The sequence below is a fragment of the Homalodisca vitripennis genome, chromosome 4 (genome assembly GCF_021130785.1).
Source record: "Homalodisca vitripennis isolate AUS2020 chromosome 4, UT_GWSS_2.1, whole genome shotgun sequence".
NCBI lineage: Eukaryota > Metazoa > Arthropoda > Insecta > Hemiptera > Cicadellidae > Homalodisca > Homalodisca vitripennis.
Genome location: NC_060210.1, coordinates 20,839,780 through 20,862,476, shown reverse-complemented (window position 1 = coordinate 20,862,476; position 22,697 = coordinate 20,839,780). Strand labels below are relative to the sequence as shown.

The following is a 22,697-nucleotide window of genomic DNA, read 5'->3' as shown; positions in this document are numbered from 1 at the left end:
TTCCTTGAAATTTCATACCATCCCATAACTGACAAAAATTGATTAAATCTTCAGCCGCCATCTTGGGTTCTCCGTTATGGAAACTTACATTTCAAATGCCAATGTGACTTTGAGACATGTGATTTCTAAATTCTAGTGACGAACTTATCCTACAGATGCTCACATTGCAAATGCCTGAGAACAAATATATTTAAATAGCCATTGAATAGGTAAAATAGTTTAGTGAATACCTGTATGATGTGGCCACAATCTAAGCTGAAAATATTACATTCAATTCCACTTTACTGAGGCTAAAAGTAGACCAACTTCAAAAAACTTTACAATTTTCTTTACAAATAATAAAATAATTTATATTCTTAAAACTTTTCATGTATTCAAACACTATCCATTATATATAATTAATCTTCTTAAAGCTATGTATTGAATATTATTAAGATTATTGCAGTCCTTACAAATTAAAATAATCAATATTAAACATTCACAATACACAATATTATTAGATATAGTGAATTTCGACTGCTGTAGGTGGCTAATATCATTACATTGTGTACATGCATATAAAAGATTAAACTCCGTATGAAAGCATGAATCATAGATATTTTTAATCTTCCTCGCCAACTTAGTGATTCAATTTTAGAACTGAATTCATAATCCGTTTTCCAATTTATTAAATAATAGTGTTTTGTAACCAACTTCATGCAATACATACGGGACTCTCCCTTAAAATGTAACAACTTTTATTTTTTATTCAACTCAAGAATTTATTTGAATAGTATATCATACTATTGAACTAAAAAAATCAGTAACTATAATATTGTATTCCAATTTTAAAGAATACCTTTGTTTATTACATTTACATTTTTTATAATATTTGCATTAAGTATTTCAATTTTATTTTATAAACTTGTTTGAGTTTTATTCTTTATCTCATTATGTTTTATGTCCTATAATTCAGATGAATATGTTCAAAGACTAGCATATAATTTGGTTGAGGATGCCTCAATTTTATGTGGAACTTCCACTCCAATAAGAAACCAACTCAAATGTCACGCGGAACTCTAGCATGGACCGTGAAATTCCTCCTCCCGATAAAAGTGATCATCGTTGACATCAAACTCCATACTCGTTGTTTCTAGTTTTTCAATCTGAAATTATGATGTTCGGTAGTGTCATCTGAAATCCCGACATAATCATTGAAGTTTCTCCTATCGTACCAAAAGGTAAGTGGTCATAGTTGACACCAAACTCCATACTCGTTGTTTCTAGTTTTTCAATCTGAAATTATGAAGTTTGGTAGCTTCATCTGACTTCCCGCCATAATCATTGAAGTTTCTACTATCGTCGCAAAAGGTGAGTGATCATCGTGCACATCAAACTCCATACTCGTTGTTTCTAGTTCTTCATTCTGGAATTGTGAATTTCAGTAGCATCATCTGATATCCCGACATAATCATTGAAGTTTCTACTATCGTCCCAAAAGGTGAGTGATCATCGTGCACATCAAACTCCATACTCGTTGTTTCTAGTTCTTCATTCTGGAATTGTGAATTTCAGTAGCATCATCTGATATCCCGACATAATCATTGAAGTTTCTCCTATCGTCCCAAAAGGTAAGTGATCATCGTCGACCTCAAACTCCATATTCGTTGTTTCTAGTTCTTCATTCTGGAATTGTGAAGTTCAGTAGCATCATCTGATATCCCGACATAATCGTTGAAGTTTCTCCTATCGTACCAAAAGGTAAGTGATCATAGTTGACACCAAACTCCATACTCGTTGTTTCTAGTTTTTCAATCTGAAATTATGATGTTCGGTAATGTCATCTGAAATCCCGACATTATCATTGAAGTTTCTCCTATCGTAACCAAAAGGTAAGTGATCATAGTTGACACCAAACTCCATACTCGTTGTTTCTAGTTTTTCAATCTGAAATTATGAAGTTTGGTAGCTTCATCTGACTTCCCGCCATAATCATTGAAGTTTCTACTATCGTCCTAAAAGGTGAGTGATCATCGTGCACATCAAACTCCATACTCGTTGTTTCTAGTTCTTCATTCTGGAATTGTGAATTTCAGTAGCATCATCTGATATCCCGACATAACCATTGAAGTTTCTACTATCGTCCCAAAAGGTGAGTGATCATCGTGTACATCAAACTCCATACTCGTTGTTTCTAGTTCTTCATTCTGGAATTGTATATTTCAGTAGCATCATCTGATATCCCGACATAATCATTGAAGTTTCTCCTATCGTCCCAAAAGGTAAGTGATCATCGTTGACCTCAAACTCCATATTCGTTGTTTCTATTTCTTCATTCTAGAATTGTGAAGTTCAGTAGCATCATCTGATATCCCGACATAATCGTTGAAGTTTCTCCTAACATTCCGAGGTAAGTGATCATCATTAACATAAAACTCGGTTATCGTTGTTTCCAGTCAGTCTCACTATTTCAGGACGGATTCAAAATTAACTCAGAATTAGCGTTATCCCAAAGCCAAATACTAAGTGATTTACTTTAGCTACAAAAAGATAAGATTTTTCATTTGATGAAAACCGAATATAAAGCATCTACTTTATCTGGGTTTTCCGCGAGTGGCATGTACTACTTCGAATTTTAATTACTGGCGCAATTCTTACAAAACTTGAGTGAGACTATCAAGGAATGCGTTTCATTTGTAAAACACTCTACCGCAACAGATCCAATGGTTTAGAAACAATCACTGTGAAAACGTAAATAGACATATAAGCATGAAATGAAAACATTTTTTAACAGTCAAAGACTCAAATAATGATTTAAACTCGTAATTTTGTATATGGAAACTAATTTGATGCAGTTCAAATTCTAATACCGTATGCAACGGTACGTCTCTGTTTAAATATTTTTCTACTAGGCCTACTATAATAAGTAACTTAACAGCCCCTAATAAAATGATATGAAAATAGTGAGTACCCATTTTAACAAAATCATACAGTAAACTTTGTGAAATTTCATTGTATCATTCGATTTCGTACTTTTTCTGTTACCAGTATAATATTTTCCTAATAATTGTAGACATTATAAGGTTTAAAATGGATGTGACGAAATTTCCTGTAGTAACTCAACATTTTCCTAGACATAATGCTGCGGCTCTGTAACGAGGGATCATGGGTTCGATTCCTGTAGAAATAAAAATATCTAAATATAAAATAACATTAAGAACTTGTTTGAGGTAGTTTACTCGACTATTCGAATCAATAAGGTGCAATGAACTGAAGTATTTTTCAAACCTTAACATTGCGTGCAATCTTTTCATTAATTAGAAAACTAGAGTTACATTGATCCAAGCGTGAAGATCAAACAATTACGTTCATTAACGGAATATTGTTCAAAAAGTAAATTTAATATCTATAGAAAACATTTTATGAGAGAGGATATTGTACAAGTATTTGGAATCTTTTCCTTGTAAACACAAGGCTCGCCATCATATCGCTAACGAATTCCGGGAAAACGAACTACAACAAGCTTCCTCTGATTGGACGCGTATCGAATTAAGAGATGACTAGATTATCAGCTGATTGATTGTTGAGACAGCCAATCAACAGCGCACAAACAACTGATGGCAGGAGATAAATGCATCATCTACTGGTAGACTGTGTGCACACGATATGTAGATCCGTGGATTGTTTCATTAGTCTCATGTTATACGCTCTCAATGAAGATAAATGTGCCTGCTCTACATAGTTCTGTTGACATAATATCTCGCGAATTAGTGAATTTAGACTGTTCACCTGCGTTCTTTCTCAAGCTACGGTTATGTAATTAATAATAAGTAGATCAATTTATATTTGTCAATGGAATATCAATTAAATCTGAGCGGTTCATTGAGTATCAAAAAACTAATTGGACTTAGGTTGTTTCTGTTAGAATAAAACAAATCCTTGACAGTGAATGGCAATGAATTATTTAGAAAAAGTACAAGAATATAATTTTTTAGACTCTTTTATGAATGTGAGAGTAATCTATGTCCATTATGTAGACGGCTAATTACAATTTGTATACACTCAAGACCCAACAGGGTCTTCTTTAAAGTTCAAGTTCAATTTAGTTCAATCTTCTTTATTTCCTAAAAATTCAGAAATATATATTTACCTCCCAGTGCACCTCAAGCGGCGCGTGCGGGATGTCATTTTAATCATACTTACAATTATTTTTAGTGTTCATTGTCCAATTTATATTCTTATAACATTGTCTTCACTTAAACCAAATTTATAAACAAGCAGTTTAAATCTAATAAATAGTATACCAGGAGATTAATATAATATAACTTAGAATAAAGCAACATTAACAACAATACGTAAAAAACAATATAATGACAAGCATTACAAATTTACAAGCAATAATAAATAAATATATAATCTGTCTGGTAACAAGCAATATAATTTGAAATTTAACAACTAATAAATTAATATTTCAAGTGACTACAAACAATAAATACATACATAAAAAACCAATAATGCAGAAATAACAATAATAAGTAATAAATATTGCAGTTGTAAACAATAGAATCTCACATTCCCAAACCAATTTAATAAATAATATAAGTATAAATAATCCAAGTGGCAATAAGCAGTATAAACAATATATATGGCTTTCTAACAGTAGAACTCCAACACACTTTCAAATACATTCTTTTTCAAGTTATTTGCTTGAAATATACAAAAATAATAAAATAACTTGTTTTAAAGTATGTCGCTGTCCATCTACCTGCCCAAATACGCGTTAATTCTTGATAGAAGTTAACTAAAAAATGTTATGCCTCTTTGAAATCTTAAAATTAAAACACTTTGCTGTCGACTTTTCCCACCTAAATAATGATATCGTCACCGAACTAAATCATTGGCTCCGCCGTACCAGCATATGAGCCTTCAGCTTTTCTGATCTGGACCAACAAAAACTCAGTAATAGTTAAACAGAGTTAATTGAAAATTGTCAATATGCGGCGGAAAAGTACGGATGTTAAATTTGACTAAGGATAGCAACAGATATTCCTCTAGTAACCGAGACTGTAAGGATAAAATAAATTTGGTTAATTGATGTAATTATTGTAAAATCGCAGTAACTGGCACGGGGACAAGTCTTTCAGTATTCAAAACTGTTTTTGAATTCAAACCTTTTACAGGAAGAATAAAGTGCCTTAGTTCTAAAAGAGAGATCGATTGGTTTTTGATTGTTTTGTTATATATAATATTTGCTTGTCAATGCTGACCTCATTAAAACGCGAAATTTTGATACATTTATGTGTTGTAAATACAAACAGGAAAAACATCTAAGAATACAGCGATTATAACACAACAACTAAACGGTTTCGGTGATTATACTAAGAAAGCTGTGAACGAATCATTCAGCAGTCTAACAATTGTCAGGACCAATTAAAGCGCGATTAGAGGAGAGCCCCTCACAGTGAGTAGGAACAAACGAAATGTATAAACTTGTTTAAGCTACCCTTGAATTTTCATCAAAGTTAAGTGTTGTTGGCTGGAGTGGATTAATAAGTAGTAATCTTTGCCGGCGAAGTTCTTGCAGCACGAGACTTACTGTAATGCCGCCTATTGCCGTCAAGGTATCAGACTGGTAGGGGATCGATTAGGTGCTGACAACTGTTTTTATTGTAACGAGTCGAGTATTATCAAATAATTCCATAAAATAACGTTAGTCAAAAAGATTATTAATCTATAAATAGCACACAGAAATGATATCGTGATGCACAGCAGAACCGAATTTAATGTCACACTCGAAACAAATATGTATTATCACAGTCTAAATTAAGGGTTTTCTCTTATTTTTCTAACAACCATGACAAATAAAAAAATTGTAATCTTATAATATTATGCATTAGTACTGGTTTATCAAAAACAATCGCAATTATAAACAGTTTACTCGCTTTATAACTTAAATATGTTATATATTTCACAAAATAAACATTCGCTTACAGTAATCCAGCAGAGCTCACACTACACTGATATCGCGCTAAAGAACGGTATAAACTATCGAGTAGTATGAGGACAGACGGAGAAGTAACGGATGAGGCCGGACCCGAGACGTAACAAACTACAGGCTTACAGTAATCCTGATCACAGACGTGCCAGTAATCCAGCAGAGCTCAGAGTACACTGATATCGCGCTAAAGAACGGTATAAACTATCGAGTAGTATGAGGACAGACGGAGAAGTAACGGATGAGGCCGGACCCGAGACGTAACAAACTACAGGCTTACAGTAATCCTGATCACAGACGTGCCAGTAATCCAGCAGAGCTCAGAGTACACTGATATCGCGCTAAAGAACGGTATAAACTATCGAGTAGTATGAGGACAGACGGAGAAGTAACGGGTGAGGCCGGACCCGAGACGTAACAAACTACAGGCTTACAGTAATCCTGATCACAGACGTGCCAGTAATCCAGCAGGGCTCAGAGTACACTGATATCGCGCTAAAGAACGGTATAAACTATCGAGTAGTATGAGGACAGACGGAGAAGTAACGGGTGAGGCCGGACCCGAGACGTAACACAAACTACAGGCTTACAGTAATCCTGATCACAGACGTGCCAGTAATCCAGCAGGGCTCAGAGTACACTGATATCGCGCTAAAGAACGGTATAAACTATCGAGTAGTATGAGGACAGACGGAGAAGTAACGGGTGAGGCCGGACCCGAGACGTAACAAACTACAGGCTTACAGTAATCCTGATCACAGACGTGCCAGTAATCCAGCAGAGCTCAGAGTACACTGATATCGCGCTAAAGAACGGTATAAACTATCGAGTAGTATGAGGACAGACGGAGAAGTAACGGGTGAGGCCGGACCCGAGACGTAACAAACTACAGGCTTACAGTAATCCTGATCACAGACGTGCCAGTAATCCAGCAGGGCTCAGAGTACACTGATATCGCGCTAAAGAACGGTATAAACTATCGAGTAGTATGAGGACAGACGGAGAAGTAACGGGTGAGGCCGGACCCGAGACGTAACAAACTACAGGCTTACAGTAATCCTGATCACAGACGTGCCAGTAATCCAGCAGAGCTCAGAGTACACTGATATCGCGCTAAAGAACGGTATAAACTATCGAGTAGTATGAGGACAGACGGAGAAGTAACGGGTGAGGCCGGACCCGAGACGTAACAAACTACAGGCTTACAGTAATCCTGATCACAGACGTGCCAGTAATCCAGCAGGGCTCAGAGTACACTGATATCGCGCTAAAGAACGGTATAAACTATCGAGTAGTATGAGGACAGACGGAGAAGTAACGGGTGAGGCCGGACCCGAGACGTAACAAACTACAGGCTTACAGTAATCCTGATCACAGACGTGCCAGTAATCCAGCAGGGCTCAGAGTACACTGATATCGCGCTAAAGAACGGTATAAACTATCGAGTAGTATGAGGACAGACGGAGAAGTAACGGGTGAGGCCGGACCCGAGACGTAACAAACTACAGGCTTACAGTAATCCTGATCACAGACGTGCCAGTAATCCAGCAGAGCTCAGAGTACACTGATATCGCGCTAAAGAACGGTATAAACTATCGAGTAGTATGAGGACAGACGGAGAAGTAACGGGTGAGGCCGGACCCGAGACGTAACAAACTACAGGCTTACAGTAATCCTGATCACAGACGTGCCAGTAATCCAGCAGAGCTCAGAGTACACTGATATCGCGCTAAAGAACGGTATAAACTATCGAGTAGTATGAGGACAGACGGAGAAGTAACGGGTGAGGCCGGACCCGAGACGTAACAAACTACAGGCTTACAGTAATCCTGATCACAGACGTGCCAGTAATCCAGCAGGGCTCAGAGTACACTGATATCGCGCTAAAGAACGGTATAAACTATCGAGTAGTATGAGGACAGACGGAGAAGTAACGGGTGAGGCCGGACCCGAGACGTAACAAACTACAGGCTTACAGTAATCCTGATCACAGACGTGCCAGTAATCCAGCAGAGCTCAGAGTACACTGATATCGCGCTAAAGAACGGTATAAACTATCGAGTAGTATGAGGACAGACGGAGAAGTAACGGGTGAGGCCGGACCCGAGACGTAACAAACTACAGGCTTACAGTAATCCTGATCACAGACGTGCCAGTAATCCAGCAGGGCTCAGAGTACACTGATATCGCGCTAAAGAACGGTATAAACTATCGAGTAGTATGAGGACAGACGGAGAAGTAACGGGTGAGGCCGGACCCGAGACGTAACAAACTACAGGCTTACAGTAATCCTGATCACAGACGTGCCAGTAATCCAGCAGAGCTCAGAGTACACTGATATCGCGCTAAAGAACGGTATAAACTATCGAGTAGTATGAGGACAGACGGAGAAGTAACGGGTGAGGCCGGACCCGAGACGTAACAAACTACAGGCTTACAGTAATCCTGATCACAGACGTGCCAGTAATCCAGCAGAGCTCAGAGTACACTGATATCGCGCTAAAGAACGGTATAAACTATCGAGTAGTATGAGGACAGACGGAGAAGTAACGGGTGAGGCCGGACCCGAGACGTAACAAAACTACAGGCTTACAGTAATCCTGATCACAGACGTGCCAGTAATCCAGCAGAGCTCAGAGTACACTGATATCGCGCTAAAGAACGGTATAAACTATCGAGTAGTATGAGGACAGACGGAGAAGTAACGGGTGAGGCCGGACCCGAGACGTAACAAACTACAGGCTTACAGTAATCCTGATCACAGACGTGCCAGTAATCCAGCAGAGCTCAGAGTACACTGATATCGCGCTAAAGAACGGTATAAACTATCGAGTAGTATGAGGACAGACGGAGAAGTAACGGGTGAGGCCGGACCCGAGACGTAACAAACTACAGGCTTACAGTAATCCTGATCACAGACGTGCCAGTAATCCAGCAGGGCTCAGAGTACACTGATATCGCTGCCTTATCTACCGTAAGTAACTTATCTTGCCTTCCGAACTTTCCGTAACACGTCATTGTTTGAGACAATCTAGTTGTTACACTAAGACTTAAATGCCATTTAACTCATATATTTCGCCTTTTAAATATTTTTCGAAGTATTTTAGTGATATATATATTCATTATTTAAAATTAAGGATTTTGATATTCAGTATTGATCGTATTACCATATTCCTCAATAACTGAATTGTACATTATTTGTATATATCTATCTAATATTTTTATTTTAAATATCAGTCAATATTTCAAGGTACCGGTACGGTAGAAATAATATAACGTTGGATTTAACATTAATTTTTCTATAGACACAGGTATTTTACTGGTTTTAATATCCAGTATGTATGTAAATTATCTTACAATCACCACCATCCGATTACGTAATTTAATATAAGTAAGAAATTTTTACAGTATGCCCGTCTGTTTGTATTTTTAGAATAGATTATATCTTATACTAGCGGGCCCGGCGCGCTTTGCTGCGCATTTCAATAATTTTTTGCAAAAGTTGCCCGCGGCTTCGCACGCAATTTCCCGTTTGAAAACAGTACACTATATTCACTTATTCTTTTTCTATCACATTCTAAACATTGCTGAGATAATTGATAGTCGTTCCATCGTGAGCCTCTTGGGCGTATTATGAAGGTATGTACCATATTCCTGCCTCTATCTAGCTGTTACCCACGGCTTCGCACGCAAATCTTAAGAACCGAAGTCCTTATATTACTTAGTAAATTTTTTTTTTTACTATAATAAATTTTAGATTAAATTAGTTATATCTCCGATGCCACGATTGAGCTTGCTTTGTTGTCTCGATCGAGAGAATATGTACACACGGAGTTTTGAGAACCATACTTCTGTCAAAAAAAACAACTAAGGTTGATTTTATAAACATTCTTTATATTTGTAGCCAACGTAAGATAGTAATTATGATATCTGCATTGCTCTTCTGATCAAGCATGAGCATGGTTTATATTAAATAAATATTGCAGTTAAAGGTGAATTTTTACGTCAAATTTGAATTGTATTATCTGGATAATAAAGTCTATGTTTAACAGTGATTGCAGAAACAGTTTAAACAAAATTTGTCGTTTCTCTTAAGCTTACTCTATGCTTTAAAACTATAAGTGTAATATATGTTTACAAAGAAACAGCTGATTAAAAATTTGAAAAGACGTTAACATATGTTTGCTGCAATGCATTTCTTATGGGTATTTCTGTAACCAGTGGGGCGGAATCCTGAATCGGGAAAGGGATGGGCATAGCTTATAAACCTTCTCCGTGGAAAAATACATATACGTACAAATTTTCATCATGATCGGTCCAATAGTTCACGATTCCATAAAGGACAAACATACAAACATTCATTTTTATATATATAGATTGGATGTAGTTATGGAAATTAAACTGTTCTTCATGATAGTCAAATTAGGATATTAAAACAAATTCATCTCAGGTTTCAAACTGGCAGCAACAAATACGTATATTCAAACTGTAAAAAGTAAAAAGATTTGGATTTTATACTAATGTATAAGAATAGTAAACTACGGATTATTTTTAGATAACAATTCTAATACCACCTTTGTTTCGATGCAACAAATAATAAACAAAGAAATAAATGTTTTCCTGACTGCTATAACTAATCGAATAGTTAATATGGTTTAGTTCCTAATCAGCTGAGTATTACCTACTTTTAACAGGTGAAAATTAGTATCTCAATGTCTTCTTTTTGAACACTTGCTTTGAAATTTTTTTGGAAGCATAAATGTTTTGACGAATTTTTCTTTAACTGTATTGTTTTGTAATCTGCATTGTAACAAAATAACACTTATTAAAATTAAAAATAATTGGTTTATACAATTATATTATTATAATTATTTATGTTTTAATTTCTTTAGTAATATCAGCTGTTAAGTGTAGAAAACAGCTGAAAAAGTAAATAATTATATTTGAACTTGAGTGATGTACGTACACTATAGGCGACAACATGAATTCAAGTAAATTCCATGCTCGAGTGCCACCAAGGCATAGTATGTTTTGTTTCTTTTATTGTCTATTACCGTAAAGTTTAAAAGTTAATTTTATCAAGAAATCACTCATTTCTTATAAAAACAAAAATATTTACGTATTGTATTTTATTATTAGTTAACTATGGGTTTATGTTATATTTGTCTGCCACAATTCCAAAACAGTAATAAGGTAGCCTAATCTACAAATAACTACAATATAAAGTGAAAGGTCCACCACAATAGGTTACAGACCTGGTCGGTGTACAGTTCAGCACCAAAAGATCTTGCTGAAGTAGCTATGGCGGCAGAAACAGCGCCCATACCCCCTTCGGGATAGGCCCAGGCGCCCTTCACCCCCTCCACCCCGCCCATTACGTGATGGAGCAGCACATACCTAAACATAATTTATCATTTTGCTTAACCTTTGATTGCAATAGTTGCACAAGAAACAAACATTGTATATACGAACGAGATGTGCTGATTATTTCAGTTAGTTCCAGGGTCAGACACCAGGGCTGCGCTACGTATCTTTGATTGTTACCAGAGTCACTCCACAGATGGCAGTCCGAGCGTTCATTTTGCAGCACTGCAATTTCTAGCACTGAGTGAGTTATCTATTGTGTAACTAATACAATCAAAGCATCGACTCAAACACGAGCTAGGTTCGGGTATTGCCAGATTGATTGTACAATAATATTAATGATTCGTTATCTTTAAAAATATATAAAGTCTAATATTATTGGTGGCGTAATGTGTTCTATAAATGAGTATTTACATTGTTTATAAAAAAATCAATGTTAATCAAATTAAAGTTTTGGAACTCGATAGTCTCTTTGAATATTGCTTTATATCCGCAAGTTACACATATTTTCAACTATGATACTACCGTTTAATTTGAGACAGTCTATTTTGCTGCTAAAGTCTGATTTACCATGCTTGAGTATCGATCTTTGGTATTAGAGTTATCTTTGTGTCTTTAAAATACTCTAAGCGTGTGAATTATACATAATTAATGTACTGGCAGCACTCTTTTTGAGAGAAAATTACTAAAATGATCACTCCATATGGCTATATTGTGTTTAAATTATTTTTGGGCATGGGTATCTAACATTTTTCTCGCAAGAAAACAATTCTAAGTAAAATTCAAGTGAGATTAATCCATTAAAGGAATAGCCTAGAAATGTATAATATGTATTTTATAATCTGTACCAAACATACTGCATAATATGACATATCCATACCCATTTGTGATCAATTAATAATTTATTATTAATATTCGAGAATAAATTAAAGAAAACTTGTTTACTTTTAATGAATATGAATTTAATCATGTATTAAAATTTCATATAAAAAATTCTCAAATCAGTCAGAATATATTTTCAAATGCGATTTTTAAACATAACTGATACTAATTAATTAAAATAAACTTTGAATTTTTTAATAAAAATTAAAATATTAGCGTTATCTTTATAATAGGCTACATATTTCTTTCTGTAAATGGATTTATAACAGTGTAATTCGTACGAGTAATGCTCGTATATTAAGCATTAGAGACTGAAATTTCTCTAATAAACATTATCTTATATGTCAGTAAGTGATTATTACTTTATTGCATTTCACAATTTTTACAGTTTTAAAGCATTTATCATGTGGTATTAAATAAAAAAAACACTAGCCTAAGTATAGTGGCATTATTTACTGAACCTGCAACAACCTGGCGTATCCATATGGACATAGTTATATATGCATTACTTACACACAACAACACTTCCAGTCTAACGCTTCATTAAGATAATAAAATAGCAATAAGAGTAGGTATAAAACTAAGTAGTAACAAAAAGCAAATAAAAAAGTAGTAACAGTATAATTTATATTTTAACAAGAAAAGAAAGACAAATATTATCTAAAAATAATAAAAATTGATAAAATGTAAACAAATAACAAGATTTGTATCTATTCATAAATTGTCTACTATAACAATATAGAATTTAGGATAATGATGTACTGTACTACAGTAGGAGCCACGAAAGAGTGCAGTTGGTGATGAGCAGTAAAATGAACAGGCCCTCGCGACGTTGCCACACAACACGTCAACTACCGCCCGGCACGGAGCGCTGCGGTTACAGCGGGGAACAAGTTAGCAACGTCGCTCAGTCCTCATTGGCTGCTCCAAGGTCACGCGCCAAATAAGCTCCTCCTTCAACGGCACTCTCTAGTGACTGCTACTGTAGACATTATTTTGACAATTGGCCAGTAAATGCATCAAATAATCCACCAACCATCCACACGCATTCACACCAACACTCTAAATGAATATAACGATAATGAATATAATTATTTGACTTATTCTAAATTAATTTCTACATTATGTTTCCAAAAAACACTGCACTGTGTTAACTTATGGAGAATTTTTTATTTGAAAAAAAATGTTAATTTATATGTGTTGAAAACAAAACAAACGCAAGTTTTTGTTCGCCATGCTTCCAATTGGGATCAGGGCAACCAGATGGAAGTGTATCCACAGCTAAGACAGATTACAGGTAAGTTATTATAATTTAATCTGCATATTGTAAACTCTCTAGAACATGTATCAGGGATTAATATCGCTAGTCTGCATCGATGCATAAAAATGGTTATACGAATATTTGCTAAATAAATACGGGCTATAAATAATTCCCCAAATTATTAGTATAAAATTTATGTATGTCAAACGTAGCCTACTACTTAATTTTCACAGAAATTCTCTGATCGTTTATTGAATAACACAAAATATTCGTAGATAGATGCTGTAGCGAATTGGCTAAAATAAGTATTTCCCAGTGGTCCTCTATCCTTCTATCGTTTGCTTGCCACGAAGTATAACTATACACTATTTCATCAGCTGAAACTCTGTTGTGAGTACAATGTGTTTACCGACAACGCTGTCTTCTCTCTACATAGTCCAACTTATGACAAAATATTTTCAAAATAATAAAGTTTATATTACTATAATTTGACATTATTTGTATACTTCAAGACTTATTTGATAGAACGAAATTCTGTTTCCGTAAGTATGAAAGTCGTCCGTAAGCACAAAAGTCTTGTCCGTTAGCACGAAGGTCGATAAAACTGTCAATGAAAGCACTTTTTAAGTAACAAAAGGAGTCCTACAATTATTTTGAATTGCGTTTAGGGATTTTGGGGTGCATATTATTTCATTACTTCTACAAAACATTTAAAAACCACGCGTAATAGTTTTTGCGTAACACGAGCGCAATAACCCAATTAATAAAATAAATAATAGTTGCGATAAAGTTTAATTTACTAAAACAAACGTATGGATGCCAGTATGTTTCGTAGTGACCATTTCAAATCGGAACACAAAGACACACATATAACATACAGATACATGCGGAACATAAGATGGTCACACACAAAAGGGCGTCAAAAATTTCTGTAGGCAATAGTATTCTTAATTTCAAACAAATAATGTTATATAGGTCGAGAAATGTCTTGTTTAGCTGCTAGCGACCATTTTTTTTTATAATCTCTATAAGTAGATGCCGATCAAAACACACAAAAATCGCTGCTCCCAGCTTGTGCAAGCGTACCTTCAAAATGTTGTGCTCGCTAATGCATTGACAAATTCCGTTGAAAGACCGATGGTTTTTAATATAGTATTAATTGGTATCTAGTCACCTTTTTATAATATTATACTCCCTTCTTTGCTTTTAAAATGCCTAACAGAGGCCATTTTGTAAATATTAGAAAATCCAACAACTATTTATTTTTAACTTCTTCTTATCTACGAGTATTCAAACTTATGTTCTAAATTCTAAATGTTAGCTTAACTAGTTTCAGAGATATGTAATTTTATGAAACCTACAAAATAGCGGCAGCGGCTAAACGAGACATTTTTCTACCTATGTTTATGTGAATGTTTGTTTGAACTTATGAGTACTACCAGCCACAGAAGTTTGTGAACACCCTGTATATGTAACATAATAAATGTTAGATACTAAAATCACCGTACAAAACTCAAGGAACTCTTATTGATACAGAATTTTCCAATATTGAAGAGACGCTACAAGACAACCGATCTAAAAATGTTTAATCTAAGTTAGGCTACCGAAATGGCGCGTAATCGCAGTGATAGTGGAATGAACGATAAGGAAGTGTGATTACAACATAGGTTATTTTAGAGGCACAATAATGATGTAATCCTTCGTTATTTCATTGCAAGTATTTCAACTTATCCTGTTTTCGTTCAAACACTATTTGCCCAACTCCGTATTCACAACATTCATTGCAATGCTTATCACTTAATATGTCTTCTTCACTGAGCCATCTTCTCATTCTTGTTACAACCAACTTTTCGCCTAACTTTCCCAAGACTGAAAGCAGTGTTACTGGTCTGTACGATTTCACCTCACTGGGATCCTTGTCCTTATTTTTCAAGAATATCTTTACCCCCGCCGTACAGAGAGAGAAAGAGGGAGAGAGACAGGGAGAGGGAGAAGGAGAGAAGGAGAGAGAGAGAGAGCTGAGAGAATTTTCTGCTGCCTGTTTAAATTGCCTTCTAGTAATTTACACCAAGTCACTTTGCTTTTATAACTGTATTTTAACAAACTTGCATATGTGTCGACATTTTGTTTAATTTCACTCTCGAAGCTCTTTTATAACATACGAGGATCCTACGGTCTATGATGCTTACCAAATTTATATATGTAGAATTCTCTTTGGTCCCACTGGAATGATTAAATAAATGAATGATTACTCTTAACATCATGATTGTCAGTCATCAGCATCTGACAAACCTTTGCCTTTTACAACCTGTACGTCGCATTACATCTTGCTTAATTTTGGAGTTGGGGTAGGTATCCGTATTTTATACTCAACTTTGAATTATATAACAGGAAATCAAATACTTTTAGCACTTTTTTGAGACTTAGAAGGTGTAAATGGAGATTGCAATAGAGATTGTGCGTTTAGAAACAAACCAATATTCTTTCAGTGCAAATTCTTCATAAGTAAGAAAGTGTTGAAATGTCTATCATTAAAATCTTTAAAGTACAGGCTGCATCGTCAATCTATTCACTTATACATTTTGAAATCGCAGTAGATAAACACGTCAAAATAAAATGGACAAGAATAGGAAAACTATTCCTTTTCTCGAACAATAATATCGTCCTGAACCGAAGTATGTGACCCAGCGGAGTAAATGATGAAGAAAAAGTAAAGAGCAATTAGAAGGCTCGAGTGATGGAGAGCAAATTGTCTGAGACCACCCCCCCTGCCCGACCCCGCCCCCACAACCCTACCACTCCGAGGTAATACGCTCCTTAAAACTCTCTTCATTAAAAGTTGGACTCGGCTATTTCCTCTTTCTATCAAAATACTTTGTGGACTTTGAAACCTGTTTTAAATTTTTGCAACAACAAACTGTAAAGCAAGATGCAGCCTATAGCCAGCACTTGTCCACTCTTTTCGATGAGCATCAAAAAGTTTTCAATCTAAAAATTGTGGAATTTGAAATATCACAAATATTTATATACAGGGTGATTCGGGTAGTGTTATCGGCACTTTCTGATCTTATTGTACTATAAAAAATAATGAAAAAAGTTCATATAACATAGGTCCGGAAATGCGTTGTTTTTGAGTAACGACCAAAAAAAGATTTCACGTACATTTTAGTACCAAAGGTTAAATAATCATTTGCTGTGAGTTTGGGAAGAGGGATTTAGCGACGAATGCGGTTTTTCTAATGGTTTTTTACATGATAAATTGAATAAAATTCTTACATCACTTTACTTTTCTTATTGTTTAAGATGTACTTATACCGTAAATTAGTTAATTAAATTTCATACAATGTAAATTTCGCAACCTAATCAGCCAGTATAATATAATATTATTTTACATCCAATGTTCCGGAACTAAATTATTGGGCGGAGTAACTACCTAATTGGCACGCGTATGAATTGTTTTTTCTTCTAACCCTTTGTAGCCGCCCAACTACGTAACCGATCAGACCTCGCGCGCTTTGTCCGTAAGTAAAATTTATCTTTTCGTATTATTAAATTAGCCCTTTGATGCCAAACGTATAAAATGAATGTAACGTAAAGTAAAGATGTGAATAGTAAAGTAACTTACCCTTGAAGATCTTTTATTTGCTTGGAGATAGATAAAGGTTGTGGCGTCGTCCTTATGGCGACGAGCACGTTGTTATAAATAGTAATTTGTATCATTAAATGGCTAATACCGTCGCGAATTTGTTTTAGGCGAGTTTACGTAGCTGATGTATCTCACGTGTTGTTTGAATAGATGGCTACCACTTCCCAACTTCTACTTCTCTTCTAGAAATAACCGTTCTTAGACTACAGCTTCAATGTCTCGTGCCAAGACGCCGACACCCGGGTTGTGAGTCTACCTATTGCGAAGGGAAGTGAAATATTATTGTTTTGTAAAGTAAAACGTCGTACGCATAATTCAATAGAACATTGGATATTTTAGGCCCACCTAGAAGATATACTTTTTAGTTATTATATTCTAATTGGCAGCAACGTGGCATTACATAACTTTTCCTTTACCATAAAAAAGTGGTGCTTTTAAGTTTTCGTAATTAAACTGAACTTATAAGTAAACTTTGTATTTGTAGTATTTTACTACGACCTCAGAAGTCACCACCCCCATGTGTTATCGTCATACGGTACATACTATATAAAACACAAAAAGAGCATTCGAATAACTATTTTTTATGTTTCATATACAATTACTTTGTTAAATAGGAAATAAAAACAAAAACTTTACAGAGAAACTTGTAGAAGGTTTAATACTGAATAAATTTATGTACAATAAGGCAATTACAATGAAATAATAATTTTAAAAATAATTTACGAAATATACAGTTATGGAATAAACTTTATTCAATTATTTATCATGCTAAAAACCCCGCTTAAATGGAAATATTATACAATTTTTACGTGAGAACCGTTGTTTCTGGAGGCGGTAGCAGCCGAACCATTGGTCGTTACTTAAATGTTAAATTTTCAATAATTAGACAATCTAGAGATCTATAAAAAGGTCAACTAGCTTTTCATCGTATATTCTTACGTAAGCCCAAAAATAGCTCTTAATGGCAAACATTTTGGTCGCAATTGGCAACTTTAGGAATTATGATTTTGATGCGACTATAATTTGTACAACTCATTCTGGTTCCGGATTTAAATTGTGTTACTACGTTAACGAGTGACTACAACCTCACATCTTCAATTGGCTGAGCGTCAGCGAAGCGTCAATAGTAGATAGGGACATAGTGATTTTTAACTAATTTCATGAAATAGTGGTTCATTGTTAAAACTTTGGCGTGGAGTGATAATCTTCTGAGTTAAATAAACCCAATGATTAACAAATTCTTTTGATAAAAACTAATGTGCATATATTCTCGGAGCACAGACATAAAACCCCTGTTGTACTGACTTACTCATATTATACAAAGTCAAGCCTACTTCCTGGTGTACCAGAAACTTAAAATTGGGTATAATTCTTAGATTTAAATTATCAAAACGTTCATAGTGGACGGCCAGTGCAGTCTTTTATCCCATGCTCTGTACTTTTAAACCACACGTCCAGCTCCAACACGAGGGCACAATCGAAGACAAAATTAAATTTCTGACAAGAAAGGCCCAGTCACTTTTTCTCGTATCTGTAATTATTAAGCCAAAAAACGCCCTCAAACCGCCCTCAAAAAGTTTAGGTTAATCCGGCTAAGTAAATAAACTACGATCTACTCTTCACTGCCTGGCGTAAAATTCTTCTCGTCTCCTTATTTTGCAAACACATCACGTTATTTTGCTACAAATTCCAATATATATAATCATCGTTGTTCGTCTAAAAAACAGGATGAAAAATTGGTTTCACAACAAGCATTAGGCCACCAACAAAATTTTGAACAATGTTATTCACTGAAAGGTATTTGCAAAGTACCCGAAGATGGAAACAAAATTGACTTAGAAAATTTAGAACAGGCACATCAGTTAATATTAAAATCAAAAGTACCCTTTGGTCTGAATAAAAGATGAAATGATAAATTGTTTTTATTATGTATTATTTTTTTCTAAATTATTTTTTCTAAATTATTTTTCTAAATTCTTTCTCTGTTCATGATATTATTTATTCCTCTTTGGTGTTAATCACATGTTCAAACATTCCTGTTTATTTATTTATGTCAATTTTTATTTATTTACTTTTGTAAATTTAGTTGCTGTGTTGTTATTTTTTATTATACCTTATTATACCTTTTTGAAAACGGCAAAGCCGAAATATTAAAGGAACTTTATATCAAGAAGTCTAATAATTGATATATATATATATATATATATATATATATATATATATACACAACACAGCGAGCCAAAGGCGAGTATAACTCGTACTCGTACATACCCAGAATCCGGAGCATATCAAGCAGTTAGTTTAACATAATAGCAGAGGTCGATAATGCCCCTTATACAGGTTAATTCCAGTAAGAAACATTACCAAATATTAAAATGTTTGTATTGTCCGCTGGTTTATAATTATAAAAACATATGTAACATTATAGCAGTGAAAGTAAACGCATAAAAACGTTAAATACAGGAAAGAAGAGATCTAAATAATTGTTGTTTGTTTTAAACTCCACGAATGACAGAATAGATGTTCACATGTCTACTATATACCTTGCTCTTCATTTTATTAGCAGCTTTTTTTTGTTTATTTGCAGCTTTAATGTGTCTTGAATTTACAAACTTCCGTTAATCCTTGACAACAATGCACGAAATAAAAACACTTATTCTCACACTAAACTTAAATATAATCAAGAGACGTTACTTTTGTCTGTGTCGTAATTTATTACGGTTCCTGTATAGTGTTGCAAATGTATTCTCTTCTCGAATTCGGCACGCGCAGTATTCAAATGTATATTACAGCCTCTACTGTTACTGCTACATAAATTTCAGTTATTACCATACCATTTTGTTATTTTTAGAGTTAATAATGTATTCTTTTATTGCTCAGACAATACTTTACTTCGTTACAACGCCTTGATTTGTTTCTCTCTTAAAAGTAATGGCGTCACATCTCTTGAATCCTACTTGTGATAATTTGTTCACTATATAATTTTTTGTAGCTAATTATTTCGAATCCTGGTAGCCCTGGAATTATTCTGGTAGTTTGATATTTCTCATAACGTACTACACGAAATAAATGGAAATGATGTATGTACTAATATTCATCCAGTAATCTTTTTGGTTTTGAACTTTTATTTGTACTGGCAGATTATCAATAATACATTATGCACTGCTGCTTTAAAATCTTGGCAGCCCATATGGACAGCATTATATTAAAATTCTAGCATATCGTTTAATCGCGAATCATCCGAACAAATCCTAAACGAATTATAGAAAACTTGTCTTGTACACAGCATGAACAAGGAAACAGATGAGGCAAATTACGGTTATTTAAGTAAATACTGGCATTTAGCTACTAGTGGTGTATAGAATACAATTATATCCGTCACAAACTGTTAAAGGCGTTTCACACATTCTTAGTGTACGAGATTGAGCCTTTAAACTTCATAAAAAACCACATGAGGTATACGAACGCTGACATTTTGCCAGTTCTGTACGTGTCTAATGTGAAGGGGGGAACTGTAAGCACTACAGTGGCGTTATAGTTGAAGAAGCTCGCTAAACGTAACTGAGGGACACTGGTGCAGACAGCCCTTGTGTATTACGTGTTACACCTGAGATTCTCCTACTGACAAGCTGAAATCTCCCTCTAGATGAGTAGAATTGCAGTTCAGTACATGTCTAATGTGAAGGGGGGAACTGAAAGCACTACGGTAGCGTAATAGTTGAAGAAGCTCGGTAAACGTGACTGAGGGAGACTGGGGCAGACAGCCCTTGTGTAGTACGTGTTACACCTGAGATTCTCTTACTGACAAGCTGAGATCTCCCTCTAGATGAGTAGAATTGCAGTTCAGTACGTGTCTAATGTGAAGGGGGGAACTGTAAGCACTACAGTGGCGTTATAGTTGAAGAAGCTCGCTAAACGTAACTGAGGGACACTGGTGCAGACAGCCCTTGTGTATTACGTGTTACACCTGAGATTCTCCTACTGACAAGCTGAAATCTCCCTCTAGATGAGTAGAATTGCAGTTCAGTACATGTCTAATGTGAAGGGGGGAACTGAAAGCACTACAGTAGCGTTATAGTTGAAGAAGCTCGGTAAACGTGACTGAGGGAGACTGGGGCAGACAGCCCTTGTGTAGTACGTGTTACACCTGAGATTCTCCTACTGACAACCTGGGATCTCCCTCTAGATGTGTAGAATTGCAGTTCAGTACGTGTCTAATGTGAAGGGGGGAACTGAAAGCACTACAGTAGCGTTATAGTTGAAGAAGCTCGCTAAACGTGACTGAGGGAGACTGGGGCAGACAGCCCTTGTGTAGTACGTGTTACACCTGAGATTCTCCTACTGACAAGCTGCGATCTCCTTCTAGATGAGTAGAATTGCAGTTCAGTACGTGTCTAATGTGAAGGGGAGAACTGAAAGCACTACGGTAGCGTTATAGTTGAAGAAGCTCGGTAAACGTGACTGAGGGAGACTGGGGCAGACAGCCCTTGTGTAGTACGTGTTACACCTGAGATTCTCCTACTGACAAGCTGAGATCTCCTTCTAGATGAGTAGAATTGCAGTTCAGTACGTGTCTAATGTGAAGGGGCAACCTGAAAGCACTACAGTAGCGTTATAGTTGAAGAAGCTCGCTAAACGTGACTGAGGGAGACTGGGGCAGACAGCCCTTGTGTAGTACGTGTTACACCTGAGATTCTCCTACTGACAAGCTGAGATCTCCTTCTAGATGAGTAGAATTGCAGTTCAGTACGTGTCTAATGTGAAGGGGAAACCTGAAAGCACTACAGTAGCGTTATAGTTGAAGAAGCTCGGTAAACGTGACTGAGGGAGACTGGGGCAGACAGCCCTTGTGTAGTACGTGTTACACCTGAGATTCTCCTACTGACAAGCTGAGATCTCCTTCTAGATGAGTAGAATTGCAGTTCAGTACGTGTCTAATGTGAAGGGGGAGAACTGAAAGCACTACGGTAGCGTTATAGTTGAAGAAGCTCGGTAAACGTGACTGAGGGAGACTGGGGCAGACAGCCCTTGTGTAGTACGTGTTACACCTGAGATTCTCTTACTGAAAAGCTGCGATCTCCTTCTAGATGAGTAGAATTGCAGTTCAGTACGTGTCTAATGTGAAGGGGAAACCTGAAAGCACTACAGTAGCGTTATAGTTGAAGAAGCTCGCTAAACGTGACTGAGGGAGACTGGGGCAGACAGCCCTTGTGTAGTACGTGTTACACTCCACGATCTGCTGTTGACAGGCTCACTGACGCGTCCTCTGAGTAATTTACCGCTACAATGCAACATATCAAGTCGTTTCAATCTAGATTGTCATCAGATGTCAGATTTCACTCTTTTACTTGATTTACTGAACATTTCATTCTAGTTATGTCACTATCATAAAGCCTATTAAATTTAATTTTTAATTACATTTTTAGCAACTTTCGTTTTTTAGAACTGGTACTACTGTTCCTGTTAGGAATTATTCCTGTAGAGCCAAAGTTATCATCCATACATCTCTCCGATTCATCAGATCACTGTTTTTAGAAAATAGGGGTGTGATTGTCTCTATATACGTATTA

The 22,697-nt window shown here is 35.7% G+C and overlaps 1 protein-coding gene across 1 annotated transcript in view; it reads right to left on the bottom strand.

Annotated features, from left to right (window-relative positions):
- Nucleotides 1–22,697, bottom strand: part of LOC124359022 (pyridine nucleotide-disulfide oxidoreductase domain-containing protein 2-like) — a 186,177-nt gene that overhangs the window by 50,611 nt on the left and 112,869 nt on the right. The window contains exon 6 of the mRNA XM_046811369.1: nucleotides 11,230–11,371. Within this exon, the coding sequence (XP_046667325.1) occupies nucleotides 11,230–11,371 (142 nt within the window). The remainder of the gene's footprint in view (nucleotides 1–11,229; nucleotides 11,372–22,697) is intronic.